The sequence below is a fragment of the Catharus ustulatus genome, chromosome 10 (assembly GCF_009819885.2).
Source record: "Catharus ustulatus isolate bCatUst1 chromosome 10, bCatUst1.pri.v2, whole genome shotgun sequence".
NCBI lineage: Eukaryota > Metazoa > Chordata > Aves > Passeriformes > Turdidae > Catharus > Catharus ustulatus.
The window spans coordinates 1124836-1146204 of record NC_046230.1 but is presented as its reverse complement, the minus strand read 5'-3'; the positions used below and the strand labels follow the sequence as shown (position 1 = coordinate 1146204).

The window sequence follows — 21369 nt, the reverse complement described above, 5'->3', positions numbered from 1 at the left end:
AGTTGGGAGAAATTCTAGTATGGTAGTAAGATAGTTCAGGTTTTTTCAATACAGACACCAAAACATTTGTGCTACCACATACAGCATTTGGCAAACCTTTACTTGGAGCAGAGAACTGAGAGCTGCAATGGTCAGAAGAGATGGAACTGACAAGTGTGCATGGATGGACTGTCAGGATGCCTAAGGATGACATGGGCAGTCAAACTGAAGAAAAACATCAAACGAAAGAGTAAGAACTATACATTATGCCCAGATTGTAAGCAGAACAATAAAAAGAGGTTTTGAGTCAGCTCAGAAATGAAGTTCAGATCGAGCTTTCTAGAGGACTGAAGCATGCCAAAAGTGTGTGGGGTTATGAAATGATGACTGATAAGCAGGTAAAAAGATCGCAAAAGTAATCCAGACAGTTCCTGGTGATAAAATGATTGAACTTTGTCACTGGAACTTGTAGGTGTCTTCAGAGTGAGACATTAAAAAGAGATTAAAGTATTCTTTGCCAGGGCAATGTGTGCATTGTAATTACTGGTTTACATTCCCAGATCCTCAATCACTATTAACCCTAGTGTTCCTTGGGCATGACAGTTTCAGATACCTCCTTTCTGCATCCTAATCAAAATTGAACTGACTCACTGAACAGTCTGATCTGAGAAAACGAATTCCTCCTTGTCTCCCTGGCTGTTTGACCCAGACTAGTAAGAATTTTTGGTTTTCTCTCTTCTGTACCTTTCTTGCGTCATTAGAAGTCTAACAAAACCTGGCTCGGTGCTGGGCTGCATGGTGCTGGCAATACTCCTGATCTAGGCAGCTTTTTCAGTGCACTGTCTATATGGATTAGTACAGATTATGTCACATTAATGCACTGGATGGTGTTGGGGAGCCTTTCCAGCTCCTGCTGTAACTGGACTGTGGAGCAGGTGTTTTGTAGGCTAAGCCAAAGAAGGTGTAAATAACTTGATGTATTGTACATTTTCTAGCATGGAGAACAACCTGTAAGTACTAGAAGTAAGTACTAGGTAAGTACTAGAAGTCGAATTACCAATCTCCCTGCTTAGATTCTACAGCGTAAATCTGCATTATGGCCAACAGGATGCGGAAACACCAGGCTTTACTTGCCTTTATAAAGCAGTCAGCCAACAGCTGTTAAGTTCTAATTACACTGTTCAGATGATAAGGGAGGAGACAAGGATGTCATTTCTGCAGAATCGTTCTAAAAACTGCCTTAAAAGCATAATAACTCAGTGCCAGGAAATTCCCCCAGTAAAATGTACTGTTTATGGTTAACATGGCGTGGTAAGAGCTTTTGATGATGATAGCTGTCCAACCACAGGCAGTACTACAAGGTTACGTTCCCCTAGAACAGAACTCCTGTTAGAAACTCCTAGGAAAGCAAAAAAAGCTGCCTTGGCTCTACAGTACTTACCACTGCCTTGCTCTCTTTCATATGGAACTTGAGCAGTTTACCAACTTTTCTTCTCAGGTTGCAGTTTTGACCATCTTTAGTTGTATGGGACATTTAAAAAAAAAATTAAAACTGTCAGGAACACTTACAAGCACTCGATCATTCACTTACCTTACAAAGCCAAGTGTACAGGTGATCACTTCAAGGATTGTTTTGTCTTTGAACTGTCTTATATTGACTTTCCAAAGCATGTGCATGTCCCAAGAGCTTGTCACCCCACATAAAAATTAATAATAACAATAATCCTTAGGAAGCAGTTCTTTCTGTTCCCTGAACTGCCATGAATTATGCAAATCTATGTGACCAGAATGAAAGATAGATTTTTCATATAATCTTACTAATTCTTCCATATCCATCTAAACATCTCCATTATTTTAAACATAACTTCATTTTCACTCGGTTTTATCATTTGCTGGAAAATTCTGTGTAAGATCAAAAGTCAGGAATTGGTATTTTTTTTCAATAAAACTGAGCTAATTACTCAACCCTGCTGTGAGTGCTAGTAGAGCATCAGCCCATTGTGCTCCCTTAATAAGCCTCACTTTGGCTTTGATCAGTTTCCTGTGTTCTTCACTATCAAGTTCGCATGCACCAGTCAACATAATTCACTTTCTCACTTCATCCTTATCATTATCCATTTCACACAGAGGACAATGTGCAAGATATGAAATCAGTGATTGCTTTGTCTCCTTTTAGACTCAAAAGTGTCCCCTATTGGTTGCCAGGTGCACAGGGTTACCAAGGACAAATCTATAGTTTTGCTAATAAAGAACCTTCATTTTAAAAGACATCTTGACATTACCTGGGTTTAGGGTGTGGAGAGACAATAATATTCCTTTTATGTGTTCTGAGATCGTTTGCAACAAAATTAGAGAAGTTGTTGAATAATGCCCTAATGCATTGAATGTGTGGAGCTACCTGAGAGTTACTGTGATGCTTATGCAATTTAAAATTTAGGTGTAGGTGCTAGGAAGGGGAGAAAAGCAGCTTCCAACCCTTGTCCCTTCAAAGGGCTTAATTGCTCATTAGGAATAACCATGGCAACAGTTGCCATGCCCCATTAATCCATCACACAGCTGCTTCAAGTTAAGGCAGGAGAGGACCCTGCAAGAGAGTCTGTATTCCTCTTGATGGAAATCCTTCTTTCTTCATCTAAAATCTGCCCAACATACACCAAATTGGTGAACTAACAGTATTTCATAGCATTGAGTTCCCCAAGTTCACTGTGTCCTATTAAAAGGAAAACACATGTTAACCAGTAAGAAAATCAAGAAGCTGGTCAAATGCACTAAATACATTTTCTCATCTGCTCCTATTCACCATTTGTTAATGTTTGTATATTTTTGTGCAGGGTTCATTACCGTTTATACAACAGAAGTGCTTTTTTTAATTTTCTGTTAGGCTGAACATGTGAAAACTCAGTATGAAGTAGAAAATCTTCATTTCTAGAATTCGCTAGTACTTAAAAGAGAGGGCAAATGAACACTGAAGCTGTTTAACTGTCGCTAAACTGTGTGTATTGGGAACAGAATGATACAAACTCAAACTTCTTAAAACCAGATTTATTGGCACAAACATACATGTTACAAATGTCTACGATATTCTTGGAAAATATGTTCACCACTTCAAAAAAATCACTGTTCACAGAAAAGTACAGTAATATTAAACTTTGTCAGTCATCACTACTTCAGCTTCAAAATACATGCATTTTATCATTTATAAATGAAATTCCACTGACCTCCAGGTAAAGCACTTTAAGAAATGTCCTGGTCTCCACAACATTATCTTTTCCTCTCCAGATAGTTCCAATAAGGTGCAAATGGATTGTTTTCTGTAGAGGCACAAATCACAGCTCCTTGCTCAGTACAGCTGAGTCTATGAGGTGAGAGATGCTGTTTCCAGCACAGACTTTCAGGTCCTTTCTGAGTGTTTTACTACGGAGCTCAACACTACTGTGTGGCCTTTAAAAGAATGCAATTAGAGATTTGGTCTGGAGTTTGAGCTTTTAAAAGGGCAACTGAAAACTTATTTCTGATTATTCCCATTACAGGAAGTAAAGCTTGAAGAACTACAAGGAAAGAGGTAGAAGAAAGGTTTTTATTTGCACTGCCATTCCATCAGCATTTGAAACAGGTGTGGCATTGCCAAGGGTACTTGTGAGGAGAAAGAGTAATCTCAGTAAATCCTCTTCTTTCTTTGGTGCCAGTCTAGTAACTTAGTAGCCACTCAAGATTTTTGTCAATGACCTCAGACAATACAGAACAAGACTTCAGCAGATGTCCTGAATCTGATTCTATGCCTATTCCAGTTTCAGTGTCAGAGAAGCAGGCTTCACACACACACACAGGGGAGAGAAGGCACTGATGTCCTCAGCATGAGCACATCTGCCTTAGTCCATTGGGAACAAGAAAAAGAAAATTTCTTGATGTCGGTGGAAGTTCTTTGAAAAAATGGGGGGTTGCACTTAGTTCCACTAGGTCTGAATTTTATTCTAATCAGATCAGTGCACAACAGAACAAAAAGGCAAAACCATGAACCACATGCACTTACAAAGGTGTTTCCTGCACTTTTATCAGCCTTGGTAGGGCACTGAATACATCCAATTACAGAATTTGTTGTGGAGCCATGGGCCTTGGAGGTTTTTAAGCCTCACCCAGACAAGATCCATGCAACCTGCTCCAACCTCAAAGGCAGACCTGCTTCGAGCAGGACATCACACAACCCCAGCCGTCCTTTTCTCCCTGATTTTTTATCATTCAAAGGAAAGGCTTTTCCTCTTCTGAATTAGAACACGGCACAGATCCCATGCCAGGCCTGGATCTAGCAAGGACAAATGAGGGGGTTTTTGTTATGTTAAACAGAAAACAGAAATTCCCTGTATGCTTAGGCACATGTTGAAGTCACTTCCAGACCAGGGCTTGCCTTGCTGCTCACTCCAGGCTGGCGAGGGTGAGATGCTACAGTGCTGAATTGATTACACAAACGCCTCCAGAGGCTGCTCTTCTGTGTTAAGACTCAAGCATAAGTCATTAAAGAAAATACTAATTAGCTGACTGTGAACTCATTTCCTGCAATGAGCATAACAAGTTTATAATAAGAGTTCGTATATTGTTTATGCTGCAAAACAAACTAAAGGTTGCTCACAGTAGATAGTGGCTGTTTCATCTCTTTCACACTTGGAAGGAAAACATCTCACCCAAATGGCAAATGCCTATGTACATGTATAAGCACTTCCTTTGGAAAGGGGAAGGGAAAAAGAATAGGAGTTGTCAAATAAAACTTTAACCTCTAGACAGTTAGTGCTTCCCCCTCAGAATGTATTTTTGCAACAGACAAAGCATGTTTTTAAGTCCCGCTCTTGAGTAGGAGTTGCTAATTTCTAATCTTTCAGTGATGGTGACAAAACTAATGTGAGCAATATTTTACCATATTTGTGGTTGGGGGAGGGAGGATGTTTCATTTACAAAAATAATTATGTTTTTCATGACAAGTAGTGGGCTATCTGTAACATTTTATTGTGCAGACCTGTGAGTGTGTCATAGCAATATTGGCATTTTATTGTCTGGGGAAAAAGTAGGTGGAACATAGATTGAAGTTAGCTTTTCTAATGGGAAAAAATTTCTTTAATCTATTGTTAAGATTTGGAAACTAATAATTTGACTATTTTTATAGCTGCCAATTGCTTAAGTAATATGTAAATACGTAATGGTTAAACTTTATACTCATCGTCTTTACCATACATTTCTACTTTTAATCAGAATATTTCTTCCCTTTGGGTTTCATGAAAGGCTGAACTTGCATTATTTAGTAGCTTGCTAGTGGCATGGTAGTCACACTGATTACTGAATTTTTGGTTCCAACCAAGACTATTTTCATTAATAAAGAGATTTTAGCATGCTTTCAGATCAATACTATAAATATTAATAGCTAAACTTCTGAAAAAAATTATGCATTGTGTGTCTATGAAATTGTAGGTGCATTATATGCACTATCTCAATCCTTCATCTTTACAAACAAGATAATTGCAGCTGCCATTATTTAGTTTTACTTTAAACAAACTTGCAATGTATTAGGGGGAGAAACTGATTTAATTATTTTAAACTTCTCACAAAAAGCTCAGACCACCACCATGTGTTCACATGTATATGACAGGAATATAATGGATTCAACAAAGGGATTTTTTAATCCTCACCTTAGACCATTTACAGGTGGACAAGCACAGGTACCAGAGTGGACCAAGAGTAACCAAAATGATCACGCTGTGCCACAAAGATTCCCTTACTGAGCCTAAACTGCTCTAGGACAGAGTGGATGTTCAGGCTGGATCTTTTCTGCCCCAGGTGCTCTGAAATTCTGATGTGACTGAAGCTCTTGACCACTGCTGCAGCTGCCAGCAGCCCCAGGTCATGGGCTAGAGTACCCCAAATGGTGCTGTCTGCACCATCCTGCCTGCATAGATCTCCTGCATTGTCCAGAAAAAACCCTACCATCTGTCATAGTTCATTTTAAGTATTTGAATTTAATAGACAAGCACTGCTTAATTTTAATATAGAAAGGGGACTCTTAGGTAGAGCCACTTATAAAAAGGAGTTTACTGAATGTTAGCAGTATTTCACTTGGACCATTTCCCAGTTTACGACATTGTGATTACTACAATATCCTTATTTGCTGTTTCCTCCTTTTCCAACAAAATTAATGAAATTACTGTTACAAGAACTGTTAAATAAATTAAATTAAAATTCCAGTGTTACAATTTAAGGCAGTGTAGCAAAAATGGTGTTGCTTAGCCTTCTTTTGTATGACATGATTTTGAACCAAATGAAGGGCCAGGAGAGAGTGGAGGTTTGAGGAGAGCTGGGCGTTACGGGGAGGAGGTTCTGCTTCAGCCAAGGCCCACCTGAGCTCTGGCTCAGGGCAACACTGACAGTGTGGCAGAAGGCAAGAAGTCAACCCAGAGTGCAGAACAGCCCCAATATTCTGTGTTCAAAATACACTACACTCCAAAACCACAGCAGCTTTCTAAGAGAACAGAGAAGGACTTGAAGAACAATGGATAAGCCAGACACTGTGAGAGGAGCTAAAGAATGGAGAAGGTTTTCTTCATAATTGTCTTTGTTGTTCTCTAGGATATATTCTCGTTGAGAACAAGTACTTGGCCCTTTTAAACTCCTAGTACCTGTCTTCTTTTGTTGAATAGAGTGTTACATGCAAACCATGAGGCTGCATTCATGTTTGAAAGCTGTGAAGGTTCTGGTTTTTGCTTTGGAGAGTTAGCAGATGTGATACACTCATGACAGAATAAGGTTACTGCAGGAGTGACTCATTGTTGAATAATCAAGTGTTTACTCCACCAAAACTGCATGTAACCAGACTGCCCCAGATTTTCTGCTTTATTCTAAGATGTAGCTTTTAAATGTCAGTGCACCAGGAAGAAAGGTAAACTCCTTGGGTGGCTCAGATCTCTTTTTAAGCACGGGTTTAAAGGCAGAGAGTCTTACAGTTCTCAATGGAGAAGAAAAACTACTGAGCACATCAATTGAGACATTAATCAACTGAGGAAGGGAAATTACCTAAAAAGGAAAACAAAATCCTTTCCTGAAATATTTCTGAAGTATACCAGATGGAGAAAGAGAATCTGATGTGAGGTTCTGGTTTGGTTGTTTCATACAGCCCAATATAGAATCCCTCCTGACAATAATGTTACCATTTGAGAAACCTTCAGCCAACAATTTCTCTACAATTCACTTATTTCAAACTAGTTTATCCAGCCTTTTAATTTTGCTTTTAAAGAAACTAATTTGAGGGTGCTTTGTTCTTACTCTGGCTCAAATGTATCTTGTCCAGCAACAGAGACCTAAATCAGGTGAGGAAGAACTGGCTGGAAGAACGCCTCAGTTTTCTGATGAGATAGAGGGCCCAAAGGTTATGATCTGTTACAGGTCTAAAGTTCAGGATGCAAATCCAGATCAAAGAGGCTTTGAGGCCTTTCTCTAATACTCACTGTGTACATTGGGAGAGAGCCCAGCGCCTTATATGGCTGCAGGTTCAGCCCTCTTCCCTGTTTAAAGGGCAGGAGAGCAGGGTTGAGATGTAAATCCTGGATTCTACCCAAGTGCTCCCTTAGATTATTTGTGAAGGTCTCCCACTAACATGCAATCAAGGTGCTCTCTTAAAAAAAAATAATACATCATGCACATTCCCTCTGTGTTGATAATCTCCCACAGAATAGAGAAAATTCTCTCTGAAAAAAGTTGAGATTGAGCTTCTCAAAGTTCCTGAAGTGTGAGTCTCCCATGGTCCATGCCCTCCTGAGAAGCAGACATCACCATTTTGCAGATATGCTGTAATAATGATGTCAAGAACTTGCTCTTAAGAGCTAAAATCCATTGTATTCAGACAAGAAGTAGTCCAGGTGCTCACAAAATTTAAGTTAGGTGAAGCCCTGTCAGAGGAACAGTGACAGAAACAGTAGAATTCGATAGACAGAAATTAGCAGAATTCTAAAAGGTCTTGCTACTCAGACAAAAGCACAACAGATTGAGGCTGTTCTATTTCACTCCTTGCATAGCCAATAATGTCCTGCTCTTCCATCACTGAGTGTTTAAGTCACTTATTGCAGATTGCCATATTAAAAGAAAAAAGCCAAATATTTCACTTGCCTGAACTGTTCTCAGGGCTAACATCGTGCAAGTTCCAACTGAATGAAGGTGCCAGCTTTAGAAATCCAACTGGCTACATTTCTAAATCACCCCTTGTCTTACAGACCCTAGGTTACATTCAGAATCTTTATCAGATTCTCCCATCCTCCTTCTAATAGTATTGGATTAGGTTGGACTCTGTTGGATTGACTGTGCTGTTATGTAATGCTGTTGAGTGAAAATCAGGTCAAGTACCTTGTTAGGGCTTCCACTCTAAGTTTTCCTGCCAAGTTCTTTGCAGCACCGTTTTTGGGTTTAAAGCCACATCTGTGTTACTACAGTATGAGCTGAATTTGAGAGAAAGTGTAATGCCCAAGCAGGACCTCAGTACCTGCTGGTAGTGGGTGCAAGCAACGCTTGTTCAAGCTCAGAAACTGATGTGGGATCATGCACAAGATCGCTGAGAAGCCAAGCAGGGCGTGGAACAGGCTCTGACCAGCTGTTAACTCCTTCCTTTCAGCTGTGCTGTGTGCAAAGAGCATCTCCTGCTGCACAACCTCTGGGATGTACAGCTGTGCTCTAGAAAGCAGAGGAGGAGCTTCTTGTAAGGATGGAATATGCAGATCTCAAGCAATGGCTAATTCTGGATAAAGCTATCCAAAGCAGTCCTTCCAGCCAGAAGAGACTGCAGTTTGGTGCTCAAGGTGGCAGTCAGAAAGCAATGGCCTTGGGCTCTTCTGAGGGTTTGCCAGGGGGTCACTAAGGGGAAGCCCTTTTGTGATCTACCAGCCCAAGGGAAGGGTCAAGGCAGTGTTAGTGGGGCAGAGCAGGAGCTGAAATTCCCATCGGTGGTGACCCAACAAGAATGACATCACCTTTTCTGGAAAATTTACAGGCAGGCAAGTGGAACTTCATGGACATTTCAAATGTAGAAGCAGCGAGTGGACAGCAATCAATCCTGGGCCCAACACAAGTAAGATCTCCAGCTGTGTGTGTATAGATTGTGCTCTGCACCAGCCTGCTCATGTGAGATGCTGCGGTGCAATCTGTGGCCCTGAACAGTCCTGTTTTACCATGTTCTCCTTGCTGAAGGTTTTACCCTCTGCAAGAGCAGCTGAGCTCTGGGCCTGTGCACCAGGGAAAGACACACTTTTTCATGTTTTCTGGGCTGAATTAGAAAGGTTATCTGGCTTATCTCACCAATTACAACTAACCATCACAGCACAAGTAGTAGCAAACATTGAGTATTCACAGGCACACTGTGGGCAAACGACTTTGGAAAGTTAAACACATTAATTTGCCACACAGAAGGAAATAGTCTCTTCACAAACATTCTACAACCCACTAGAAGGCAGGTTTCTTAACTCTTCCTTGCAAATTCTCACTTATATTTAGCAGTCATTCCCATTAGTTACAGTTTTGAGAGAGAATGGGTCCACATTCCATAAAGAGTAGTTTCTATTCTCCCCTCTCACCAAAAGGTATTATTTTATTATTAACTTGCTTGAACTACATGAGCTGGGAGGATCTGAGCTTTGCATCCTTGTGGCACTTCCACTGCAGTTTCACTTGGGGGTTTTGTGTGTTTGTAGCTAGAGGATTCAAACTCTTTAATGTGTATTTGCAGTCCTATCAGCTGAGTATCAGTTCAGCCTTCCAGAGGAGAAGGAACATCTGCATTAAGGCTCAGTATCAGCATTTCACCTTCCTGATTGCACCAGCTCCAGCAAAAGCTATCCTCATCTCATGAGTCTGGTCAGCAGAGAAGCCCTGTGAGGACACCACGCTCAACAGGGGTGTGGGTGGCAGGGTCTCACTCTCAGCAGATAATTCCTTCACATCAGCTATCCAGTTATCTTAGCAGTTTAAAAAGGCTCCTGAAGTTGGATGGCTCATTCCTCTACCAGCGAAAGCTCATTTATACACAGCCCTCAGCTGTCACCTCATGGAGTCAGTGTTTCATCACTGCTGATTTTTGTCCAGCCCATGAGGATTTCAGAATTGTTTGTGTTCTCACTCAGCTGAAGGACTGAAGTGATCAGGGCAAACCAGGGAGTATCACATCAGTAACTTTGAATATTCCTCTTCATTAAGACGGGCCACTTGTTACTTAATGATATGAAGCAGTACACGTGATTATAAAGTGATGAATCTGTAGGGAAAAATGCAACTGGAACCTTTCAATTGATCATTACTTATTCTCTATGCAAAATTCTGCTTCAGCACAATTTATATAGAGATTCACAACAAACTGGTCAGGCTCTCCATTTCTTTAAACCTAAAATCATGTCAAGAGAGAAACTCTACAGTGGGAATATTTATGCTACTATTATCACTGTTTCTATTCCCTAATTAAATTGCAGACAAAAAACCCCAACCCATGAAATTATTATTTTTTTAATTCTATGAATTCTTTTTAGAAAATCTGAAGGAGTTATCCTAAAAAGAGCCTTTTCTGAATTGCCTGGCACAAAATTTGATTAAGTCATTTTTAGTTTGGTTAAGGATGATTAAACTATTCACTGTTTTAAAAAGAAAAAAATAAGAAATTCACAAGAGCATACAAGAACTTTCTCTCAAGCCATAATATATAATTTCTTTTAATTACATCAAATGCTAGTTTAAATTAATTGAGTGTAATAGGTATCTCAGCTGAGCACTTTACAAAGATGGCACTATAGTTTATGAACTATCCACGAGCACAAATTAAAAAATATATTTTTAAAGCCTACTAACACTACTACTTAGAACAGTGTTTCTGTTCCTTCCTCTTCTCCAGAAAAGCTTTGCTAGGCACTTTTCCCTTTCTCAGCCTCTCCCCACTCTTCCCCCTCCCTTCTTCCTGATTTTTGAACCATCCTGGCAGTGGGGACCATTTCTGCAAACTGCTGCAGAGGCAGCTTCCTCCAACAGAGCTGGGCAGCCACACACATCACCAACACTGCTCATGGGCTTCAAGTCAGGGCCTAATTATTGGGGATTGCCATTCAAGAGATGTCCCTGACAAATGGTGCCTTGAGTTTTCAGCAAGAGACTGCACCTGAGTCATTTGTGATGCTTGTATTACCACTTCTGCATTTCCCTTGGCTTTTTCAGGCCTGTGCCAGCCAATGCTTCTTGGCTGTCATACCAGATTTTTTTCTTTCTGGCTTTCATATTGAGACCATCTTGGTTATTCAGAACACCTTGAGGTGTTTTCCTATAGCGAAAAAATTAAATGCATAAAAGAGGATAAACCAGTCTTAATTCATTTCCTGTGGACAATGTTTTTAGACTTGGATTCTACACTTAATCTCAAAAAAATTTGTGTTTGGTTGGCTAAATTGAAATATGATATCTTACATGAATACTTATAGGTACCACTCTTTTCAATGGGAGTAACAGATACATCTGACAATGGATTTTGCCATCCAACTTTAGGAGCTCAGATTGAGAATTTGGTCCTAATGTTTGCTGCAACCTTAGATTTGGGTCCCATCCACCTGACAGTGTCCCTTTGAACAGGAGTTTCCCCACAGCTGCATTCTCTGATTCTGAGATGTTTTAGGATGCTTTTTATATACTACAGTTTCTGAAGGTCAGTGCGTACACATTTTAAGACACAGTGATTAGACAGTGTATGGAACTACTTGGCAGTATTTAGCTGGTACAGTTTCTTGTGGAAACAACAGAATTCCAAAATACACCACACTGAATGCTTATGGGTTATTACAAGCAAAAATCCCAAGACACCGGGAATTAAAAAGCGGAGTTCAACAAAGGAACACATCGGTTGATATGAACAAAGTTGTGCCAAGTCTTCCTTCTTTGCTTTTTCAAGTGGAGAAATAAACTGGGAAATGAAGCAGAAGAAAAAAAAATTAAAAAGACAAAAACCAGGAGCTATTACAGAGTTACTGTTGTGCTTTATCTTACAGGAGCGTGTGATGTCAGAGGACTGCAAATATCTTTAGCACATCTTAGCTGAACGAGCATGACATGCCTGGCACACAGTGCTCCTTTCTAGCAGACATGGGGATGCTCCTCCTGTGTCCAAAGGGATTTGGAGGGGAAACTGGAATAGAGAGCAGGGGAGACTGTGGCTCAAAAGGTAGAAAGGGCAAGGACTGACAGTGATGTCTGTCCCCAGCCCCAGCAACCCCTGCAAAGCCGTGTGCTGTATTGCTTCCTCCAGCAGGCACTTGGGACATTTCAGCATCCATGGCAGCTTGCTGCTGTGAGGAATGGCTCAGTTTGTCTGCACCTATAGCCATCCCTCGTGGAGGCCATGATCTTGTTCCCACTCCAATCACAGACTGGAAAAGTCATGCAAGCTTTGTCTAACAGAACTTGGATGCTTGATGTCTATAGGATTTAAACACACACTTGAGAGCTACTGTAAATAAATACAGCATTGATTTAAATTCACAAGGTCCTTCCCCAAGCTGCAATTTTTAGGCACTTATCAGAGAAGAATCAAAAAGACTGGAAAAATAATTTGAACAGGTACACTCGAATCTCACTGATCTGCTGCTAGATCTCACTATGGTGAGCCATGGTCTGGGTTGAACAATATGACACACAAGTTTGTGATTAAATACCCTAAACTCAACCTAACCCATGTCAAAACTGTACTCTTTGGTTTTGGGTTTTTTGGGGTTTTTTTAACTTACCAGGACAGGCATTCAATATTTTAAACCAGGAGTGAAACAATGTTCTTACACGTGTTTCAGCCTAACATACAGCATGGAGGAGTTACAAGCTGTCTGGACCACTTTGTACTTTCTTCTTAAGACTCACATAATGGTCAATGAGGAATGTATACCCAGCAATTATTTCAACGGCTGCACATCTTCTTTTGCCTGGTTGCTGCACTAGATTGCAGAGCAAGGGCCAGTCTTCCTCCAGTCAATACAGTTAATTAATATCTAACCATTTCTCATTGTTGCTGTATCAGTGTTACGAAACCGTGGAATTATTCTGGGTCACTCTGGTGCCAGCATTCATAAGGCTAATAAACTGTCACATGTATCTCATTCCATTTAGTCATGTTTACAGGTGATCCTGTAAGCCTTCTTTACAGGAGCAAGAGAGGAAAATGGAAACATGCTGAATATCAGGCATGTAACTTGAGAGCTGGGAATTAACTCACATCCACAATCTGGCCTTCTGGTGAATCTCTTCTGGGTTGCCACCTGCATTGTGTATCTGAAGAAATCTCCCTTTTAGGAGTTAATGCCATATTACAGTTATGTCACCTAACAGCTGTTGCTAGCACAGGGTTACATAAATGAAATGTTCAGTTCCTGTCATTACAAGGTCCCCGAGTCCCAACCAGCATGACTGCTATTATTCATTCATAGCTAACTTCCCTGCACCAACTGCGTGGAATGAGATGATCTTTTGAGAAAATAAATCAGGGAGACTTTGGGCCATCTTTTAACAACATTTGGGCATTCGAGGCAAAAGGATCTTCAGAAACACTGACATCTCAAATTCTAGCTGATACGGCAGAAACCGGGCACCTACACACTTCTAAAAAATTCATCAGATGCCTGTTTGCCTGTGTGCCTTCACCCTCTTTTTATAGGCATGAAGTATTTCAAGAATTTTTTAGTAGAAAACACCAGGACTGTGTCACTCATCATAATGAAAGGAAGATCTCTGTGACTGTATAAAAATTGATTTAAAACATAAAAAGGGAGAGCTTTTAATCCTAGGCAAAGTTATGTAACATGCTAATGTAAAAAACATTAAATGTCAACAAGTTCTGCCAATATGTGTCCAGAGAGTTTGCAGTAATTCTCACTATAAAAGCATAACACTAGAAGGGAAATTTCACAAATTAATCAGTTTTAATATTTTATATCCATTTTTTGTTGCTTTGGTTTTTAATGTACCAGCCATTCTTAAGTCACAAGCTACTGAGATCATAAATAAAAGAGAAAATGAATTACTCACTTATAATTATAATGAGAATGACTGCGCATACTACACCAAGGATGATCATCATCTATAAAAAGAAAGTTATAAGAAAGAAAAAGAGAAAGTCAGATTTTCACATGACAGGAATTAACCCCTCAATTCTTTTGCTTTTACTGAGTGACTCATTCCTCATACTTTTAACTCTTGTAAACACTCACAACAGACTTGTTAAGGCCCCAGATTTAGTGTTGGTTTTAAAATAGACACATAGCCTCGTGTCAAAGCCTCTTCCATCAGCTAAAGATGCAGTGACCAACTTCAACCATTCCCAGCAGTGAGGAAAAACTCAATTTCCAAAGAAAAACCACTGCAGTGGCTGAGTTCAGAGCGGCCATGCACCCCTTTATAGCAGAGCCACCTCATCCCTCTTCCCCATGCTCCTGAAGGCAGTGAAGGGGCAGCTGGAGATGTCTAAAGCCCAGCAGCTGTTTGTGCTGCCTTTTGTGCTGGTGCTGCTGAAACAAGAAGCCCATGCTAGCCACGGCAGTTGCCACAGCAGTTGCCAGCACACTTTCCTGGAAACAGCTCAGTGCAAAGCAGGAGCTGCTCCCCTAGGAACAGCAGAGCAGAGGCAGCTCTGTGCACAGCCCACACCTGCACAGAGCAGCCTCAGAGACCCCTCCTGGGCTCTGGAAAGCTGGAAGCTAACAAGCTCTCCAAGGATGCTGCAGGCCAGTTGCCATTATTACCCCAGTGAGTAAAAAGACCGAAAAACAACAAAGGTGGGCGTGTCAAATCAAGGCCTTCATTCCTCCTACACGAGGACAGAGCCAGCCATTGGCTTGCAGATTTTTTAAAAAATTTCTTCCTTGTCTTTCCAGAATTTGTGAGCCAGAGGAAGGACAGGGAGATTGTCAGGACAAATCAAGAAGGGACAATGAGGAAAGGAGAATGAGGGTAGGTGTGAAGGTCAGGTCACTGTGGTGACTGCAGTCATATGGGGGACCCTAACTCAAAATCTGTGCTTGTAGCTCCCAAAAGCCCAGCTTCCTGCACTTCTGGCATATCAGCTGGGCAACAGCTGAAGAGGCACAGAGGATGTGCTCAGATGAATTTCTAACCTAGATGCTCTTCTTTCTGGAGCGTTTGTAGATGTAGTTTACCCAGAATATTTTATCTTGCTTTACATTTCATAGTGCTGTGGATTGAAGACAACAGGCCAGCAAGGGATACATGTGGGATTCTCCCTTGGGAACAGCTGGTTTTATTTGGGTGGCCATAAGTAGCCAGCAGGAAAGCTGGTATTGGGAAATGGAAATGAAGCTGAACTTTTGGCACAGTGTTCATGGTGGTGTTGCACAAGTAGGAAAGCAAAGACAAAAGTCATAGAATAGTAAGAGGAGATGAAGTTTCTGGGTCTAAATTCCACAAATACTGGAGGAGGTCTGAAAAAGGAGAGTGAGGTTCCCTCTGCTCTTGGGAAAGCATTAGACTTTGAATACAGCAGAGAAGGCAGCTGGTTGATGAAAGTCCTGCTTTATCCAAACCAGCCCTTCTTTATAAGAGACTGTAATTTCCTCCCTTCTCACAGCAGTTTGTGGAATCCAGTTTTGGGTATTTTTTAATGGTTTACCATCCTGAAGAAAAATCAAATCAATAATGATCCCCACAAGGAAAAAGCTTCTTTTCTCCCACTGCTAGAATTCGCTGCACCTGATGAGGTTTTGCGGCTCCCACAGAGAACTGACGTGAATTGACATGAAATGTTTCCCCATCCCTATTTGAAGGCACTAGGGAAGTGCCAAGAATTGGGCACTAGGGAAGTATCAAGAATTGTATCTACATTTTATATACTGCAGAATATATGGGTTCTGGTAAAGATCGAAGTTGCTTGAGTTCTGGAGCCTCAAGGTTAACACACCTCTTTGTCACCTTGAGGAGAAGAGATGACTCAGAGGTGCTATCCTGCAGGCAAAGTCCCACTAAATGCAATGAAGCAATTCCCAGCAAGGATTTCTATTCCTTACCTTGCAATTTTTCCACCAGTATTTCCTCTTCAGTTTGGCTGCACTGGTCTCAAACTGTGAGGCACCTGCTTGCAATGCATCTGCCCGGTTGTCGAGCTCTGACAGCTTCTGGTCCCTCTCCAGCACCTTGTCCACGTTCATCCTCATGATGTCCACCACCTGAGAAGGCACAGACACCTCTGACACTCCTCCCACGGGCATGCTGGGGGCACCCATCTGTTCACACCTCATCCTAAAGCCAGCCATGGTGTGTGATGGGATTCCCTGGGCAGTGCCCCAAAATCCCAGCCTGTGTGCTGGATGCCCTTTGAGGTAGAAAATAGACAGCATGAAATACCATCATTTCATTAAAGTTTTTGACTTCTTTTATAGTGATACAAAAACCTGATGAAGATCTCTATACCACACTTTGATTGATATCACTAAGAACAAGCCATTATCTTCCTTGTACATTTAATACCTTCCTTACCTGGGGCAGAGAAATCAGCTAGGTAAAGGCCACTCTAAAGGGAACTGTATGCATTTCCTTATCAAAGAATTTTCTCATCCTGCAGATCTTTTGGGCAAGATGACTCCTCAGCCATGATTTGAAGTCCTGCTTGAAACTGGAGGAGGAGAACATTTTACCTGAGCAAATTCAGCCTGAAGAGTGGCAGAGAGCTCATGGCACCTTATTGCACAGCCAGCATACAACAGGCAAGGGATGTTCATGCATGTGTTTTATACATTGGGTAAGGTGAAAATCCTCTTCTAGCAAGCCAATAACTAAATGGAAATGGTGTAGAAATTCACCACTAAAGCAAATGTCAGTGTCACAATCCCAGTAAAGTTGTGTCCAATTTTTCTAGCAGTGGGTGAGGTTGATGGCCTGTTAATTATCACACTATAACAAGGAATTCCATGCTATACATATTTAATAAATCTTAACTATTACCCGTATAAATCCAGAATTATCTAAAGGATACATTATTCAAATACAGTGAGATGAAATTAGCAGTGAAAGAATCTTTAAGAGGACTGGCAAAAGGTCTCAAAAGATTTGTTTCACTTGTCTACCAAAGTTAAACCAAAATGAAATAGTTCGGTCAATCTAAATTTTCTTGCTCGCTTTTCCAGACCAAAACTTTCCAAGCACGTAACTTCATATAAAACAATAATAACATTTTAAAGTATTGATTTCCCAGCTAGTATTTAGTTGCATTGTATCCACAATGATTTGTAGTGAAAATGTTAAACTATTTGAAGATGCTAAAAAAAAATACTCCACTATTTCCTACCCATTCTCTTAGCTTTTTGGAATTTGGGGGTAGGAATGTGATTGTTGATTATTTGTGGGGGAGCTGTTTGTTTTTTAGTTTCTTTGTGGGGATTTTGGGGGGTTGTTTGTTTGGGGGTTTTGGCTTTTGGTTTGTTTGGTTTTGGTTTTGCTTTTTGTTTGTTTGAATCTAGCCTGGTTGCAGTGAACACTTGTGCAGGAGAGATTTCATTTTTGTCAAGTAAATAAATGTTTGCCTGGGCTTTAGAAAATAAACTCTACGAAGTCTAGAGCAATCAGGTGGGAAAACCCAACAGAGGAATAGCTGAAATACTCCGCGGCCGTTGGTGTAGCGTTAAAAATATCATTGATTCGTGCAGACCCGAAGGTTCCTGCGCTGCCCGAGGCTCTGCTGCCACCTGCAGGTGATGTCCCTGCCCGGCAGGGAAAGAACAGATCCGGGAAAGATCGGGGAGAAAGGACAAAGCATTCTATTCTATTCTATTCTATTCTATTCTATTCTATTCTATTCTATTCTATTCTATTCTATTCTATTCTATTCTATTCTAATGCCATGCCATGCCATGCCATGCCATGCCATGCCATGCCATGCCATGCCATGCCATGCCATGCCATTCTAATGTAAATTGTATTATAAATCTATAATATTTATAATATATAAATATTATAAATATTTATTTATATTTTCATAATATAGAAATATAAATTATATTATAATTTATATTTATTTATATTTAATAAGTATCTTTAAGGTGCTGATGCCTTAGGATTTATCTTTTCTATTTTTCAGATTCTGTAGTGTTTTAGTGTGTAACTCTAAAACTCCATAACCTCTCAGCTACTGTTCTCCTGTTGTATTCAAAAACTCCTCTCTGGGCCCAAAACTCAAGGATTCCCCCCAGATGGGCCTAGTTTTAATTTGCAGGAGATGTTTTGGATAGCATAAGGCTTTCTGGTCTCCAACTGCAAGGCTTTTAAGATGTCTGGTCTTCTGGCCCAGCAAAATATCAGGACTTTGTTAAGATATTAAGTTTAAAAAATTACAAATATGCATGTTAAGGGTGTTGAGAATACATAAAAGGTATATAAAAATAAAAAGTAAAAAATTCATCATGGCATCACCACACTGGTTCCCTTGGTGTCACAAACCAGGGTCACACCAGCAATCTCACAGTGCTGGAAGTGCTAGCTTGCCTCCCTTGGCTATTCTTATATTGTGATTTCCCGATAAGAAGGACTTGCTGACCATGTGCTATCAACTTCAAACCTGTGAAAAATTATTCACTGCAAGAGTGATTGTGTGCTGGAATCATCTGCCCAGGGAGGGGATGGAGTCACCATTCCTGCACAAGTTTAAAAAAAGCCTGGATGTGGCACTCAGTGCCGTGGTTTGGTTGATGAGGAAGGTGTCAGGTCTTAGGTTGGACTCTTTTGAGATGATCTCAAAAGGTCTTTTCCAACCTAGTTAATTCTCTGATCCTGTGCTTCTGTATCAACTGCAGCTTCTCTCTCAAATGGAAAGGCAAAACCCCCACGAATCCTGAACTTCACCCACGTAAACCTCAAATCCAAGAACTACTCATTGTCTTCTCATACTGGGCAAGAGTAACTGCCAAAATTACATCATCACCTCAACAAAAAGACAGATTTTCATGGGTCTGAGTGAAAAGAGTCAGAATGCAGAGTATCTTAAACACAAAGCTGGGTTTCACTATCCTCTGATGCCATCTCTGTTGATCTATTGAAGAGCCCTATGTATCTGACAGACATCACTCATTTTAGGATAATAAAAGGCAGTTTTTATCAGCTTGTGGGGACAGTTACTTTTGCTGTCATTCACATAAACAATTACAGGACCGCTGCGTTCAGAACGAGAAGTTATTATTGTTCATTATTCTGACCAAAGACAAAAGCTAAACTGTAACATTCCTTTCCCCACTGGAAGGGGAAATAAAGAGAGAACCTAGTCTAGACATTTCTGCAGGCATTTCTGCAGCCAGAAGTATGTTGTGAACACATCTGAACACCAGCAATTCGGAGACCAGGAAGTCACTGTTTTTCAACAAAGAAAAGCTTTTCAAAATGACAATGCCCATTTTGACAGGTGCATTTAACTCATTTAAGAAATGCATTTGAGTCTTTTTGACGTCTTCTCTACTATCTCTAAAGCATGCCCAAAGCTTTTGAAAACAGAGGCCTTTATGTATGCAAGTACATCTTTTCTAATGCGTATTTTATCAATTTGGCATTTAAGAATCACACAAGCTCTGTGCACTTCACCACAATGAGTTATTTCAGTCTTTGGAGGGGTTTTACAGTATTCTTTCCTTAATACCCAGCCCACAAATGCACACAGCAGGTGTGTAAGGATGCTACAACTGCTACTGTCCCTCTGGGACACTCAGGGACTGCACCCATGAGCAGTGGGATGCTCACTGTTCCCATTCCCAGAGCAGCTGGATGGACACTGGCATTATAGCTAAGATCAGAATTTAACGATCCAAGCTGGAACAGGTACATGGTCCTCCAAGACTGAGAAAAGGAGTGGGGACTTTTTAAAGATGCTGTTATGACATCATGTGTGGGTGCCTTTCTTTGGGAATACATTGTGATGATCAATAGAGCTCTTGCTAATGAACACCGCCCTCAGGGCTCAATTCTGATCGTTTCAATCTCTCCATGAGCAGCTGATGGCCTGTCCCTGTGAAACAGTCTGTGAAATTAGCACCTAATCTTTAGGAGTGCAGGAACACACTACAAGAGCTGCTTCCACTATGACATTTCCTCCTAACCAGACTGGGAGGAATTCCTGAATTGGCACCAATGCCCACATTTAATCTGCAGAACTGTTGCTGGTACAGGGATGTTTATATTCAGGATCTCTCTTGTACTGTCTGCCTCCTCTGATAAATCTCATTTCCTAGACCCACTGCCTTCAGATGAGTAGGAGTTGCACGAAGGAGGAAACTGGCCACAGCAGCACCCTTGTGCTGGAGCCACTTACCTCGTCCACCTGGGCTTGTGTCTGCTGCAGCCTCTTGTTGCTGGACACATTGGTGGCAGGAGGGGGCCCTGCAGCCCCTGCAGCACCGCTGGCACCCTGGGCAGAAGCTGGAACAGACCTAGAGCAAAACCAGAGGAGCTACGTGACCAAAACATCTTTACTTGTTCACGATCCCTTTTCTGGAACTGGTAAAAAGTACCCATCTCTTCAAAGAACTTCTGAAGTTTCAAAGCACCTTCGTCTTCTTCTTCTTCTTCTTCTTCTTCTTCTTCTTCTTCTTCTTCTTCTTCTTCTTCTTCTTCTTCTTCTTCAGAGAACTTTTTCATTGTTTCAATCCACGTTTTCCATCCCTGGATCACAACCCTACCATTCTATTCCATCTCAGTTTTTACCACAATCAGTTTTTACACTATTTCTTGATGGGGCTTTATCAAACTTTCCCACCTCCCTTGCTGCTTTTTTAAACAGCAAACAGTTCAGATTATCTGCCCTAAGTTAGGCTGGTGGCCAAACTGATCACAGGCCTGACTGGCAGGGCAGAGTTTATGTCCCTCTGGGGGACACACTCTGCTCTGGGGACTTTGTGTTAATGCAGTAAGAGATGGGCTGTGACCCTGTCTTCCCTCTCCCTCTCTGAGTAAAGCACTGCCCTGCTCTCTGCCTCACCAAAGATAAACAGAAGGAAACAAGCAGAAATAGGAGGAGATCACAACCCTCACAAACAGGAGAGGAGAAAGAAACAGAGGAGGAAGTGGGGGTGAGAATTGCACACAGCCTGGGGTCAGTCATCCCTGGCATCCAGCAATGCTGACTCTCCCCAGGCCTGGGCACCGAATGCCCCGCAGAGCAGCTTCAGCACATCCACAGCCCCTGGAGGAGTATCTGCAGCACTGCTGTGAACAGAGCCCTGTTCTGCACAGCACTTCTTAAGCTTCAACACTCGAATTCTCCAGTTTGCTCTACAGCAAAGGACACAACAAAGCATCCTGAAAATCCAACAACAGGTCTGGTCTGTCTCAGAGTATGAGTTTGTGCAAACAAACCAGCCCCCCAGCCTGAGC

General features: G+C 41.2%; 1 protein-coding gene across 1 annotated transcript in view; it reads right to left on the bottom strand.

The window, feature by feature from the left end:
- Positions 1 to 3006: 3006 nt before the first annotated feature.
- The window catches only part of LOC117000632 (vesicle-associated membrane protein 2-like), a 54876-nt gene continuing 36513 nt past the window's right edge, over positions 3007 to 21369 (bottom strand). The window contains exons 2-5 of the mRNA XM_033068446.1: positions 20309 to 20426; positions 16029 to 16187; positions 14038 to 14089; positions 3007 to 11929 (exon numbers count right to left, since the gene is read on the bottom strand). Of these exons, the coding sequence (XP_032924337.1) occupies positions 11913 to 11929; positions 14038 to 14089; positions 16029 to 16187; positions 20309 to 20426 (346 nt within the window). The 3' untranslated portion in view covers positions 3007 to 11912. The remainder of the gene's footprint in view (positions 11930 to 14037; positions 14090 to 16028; positions 16188 to 20308; positions 20427 to 21369) is intronic.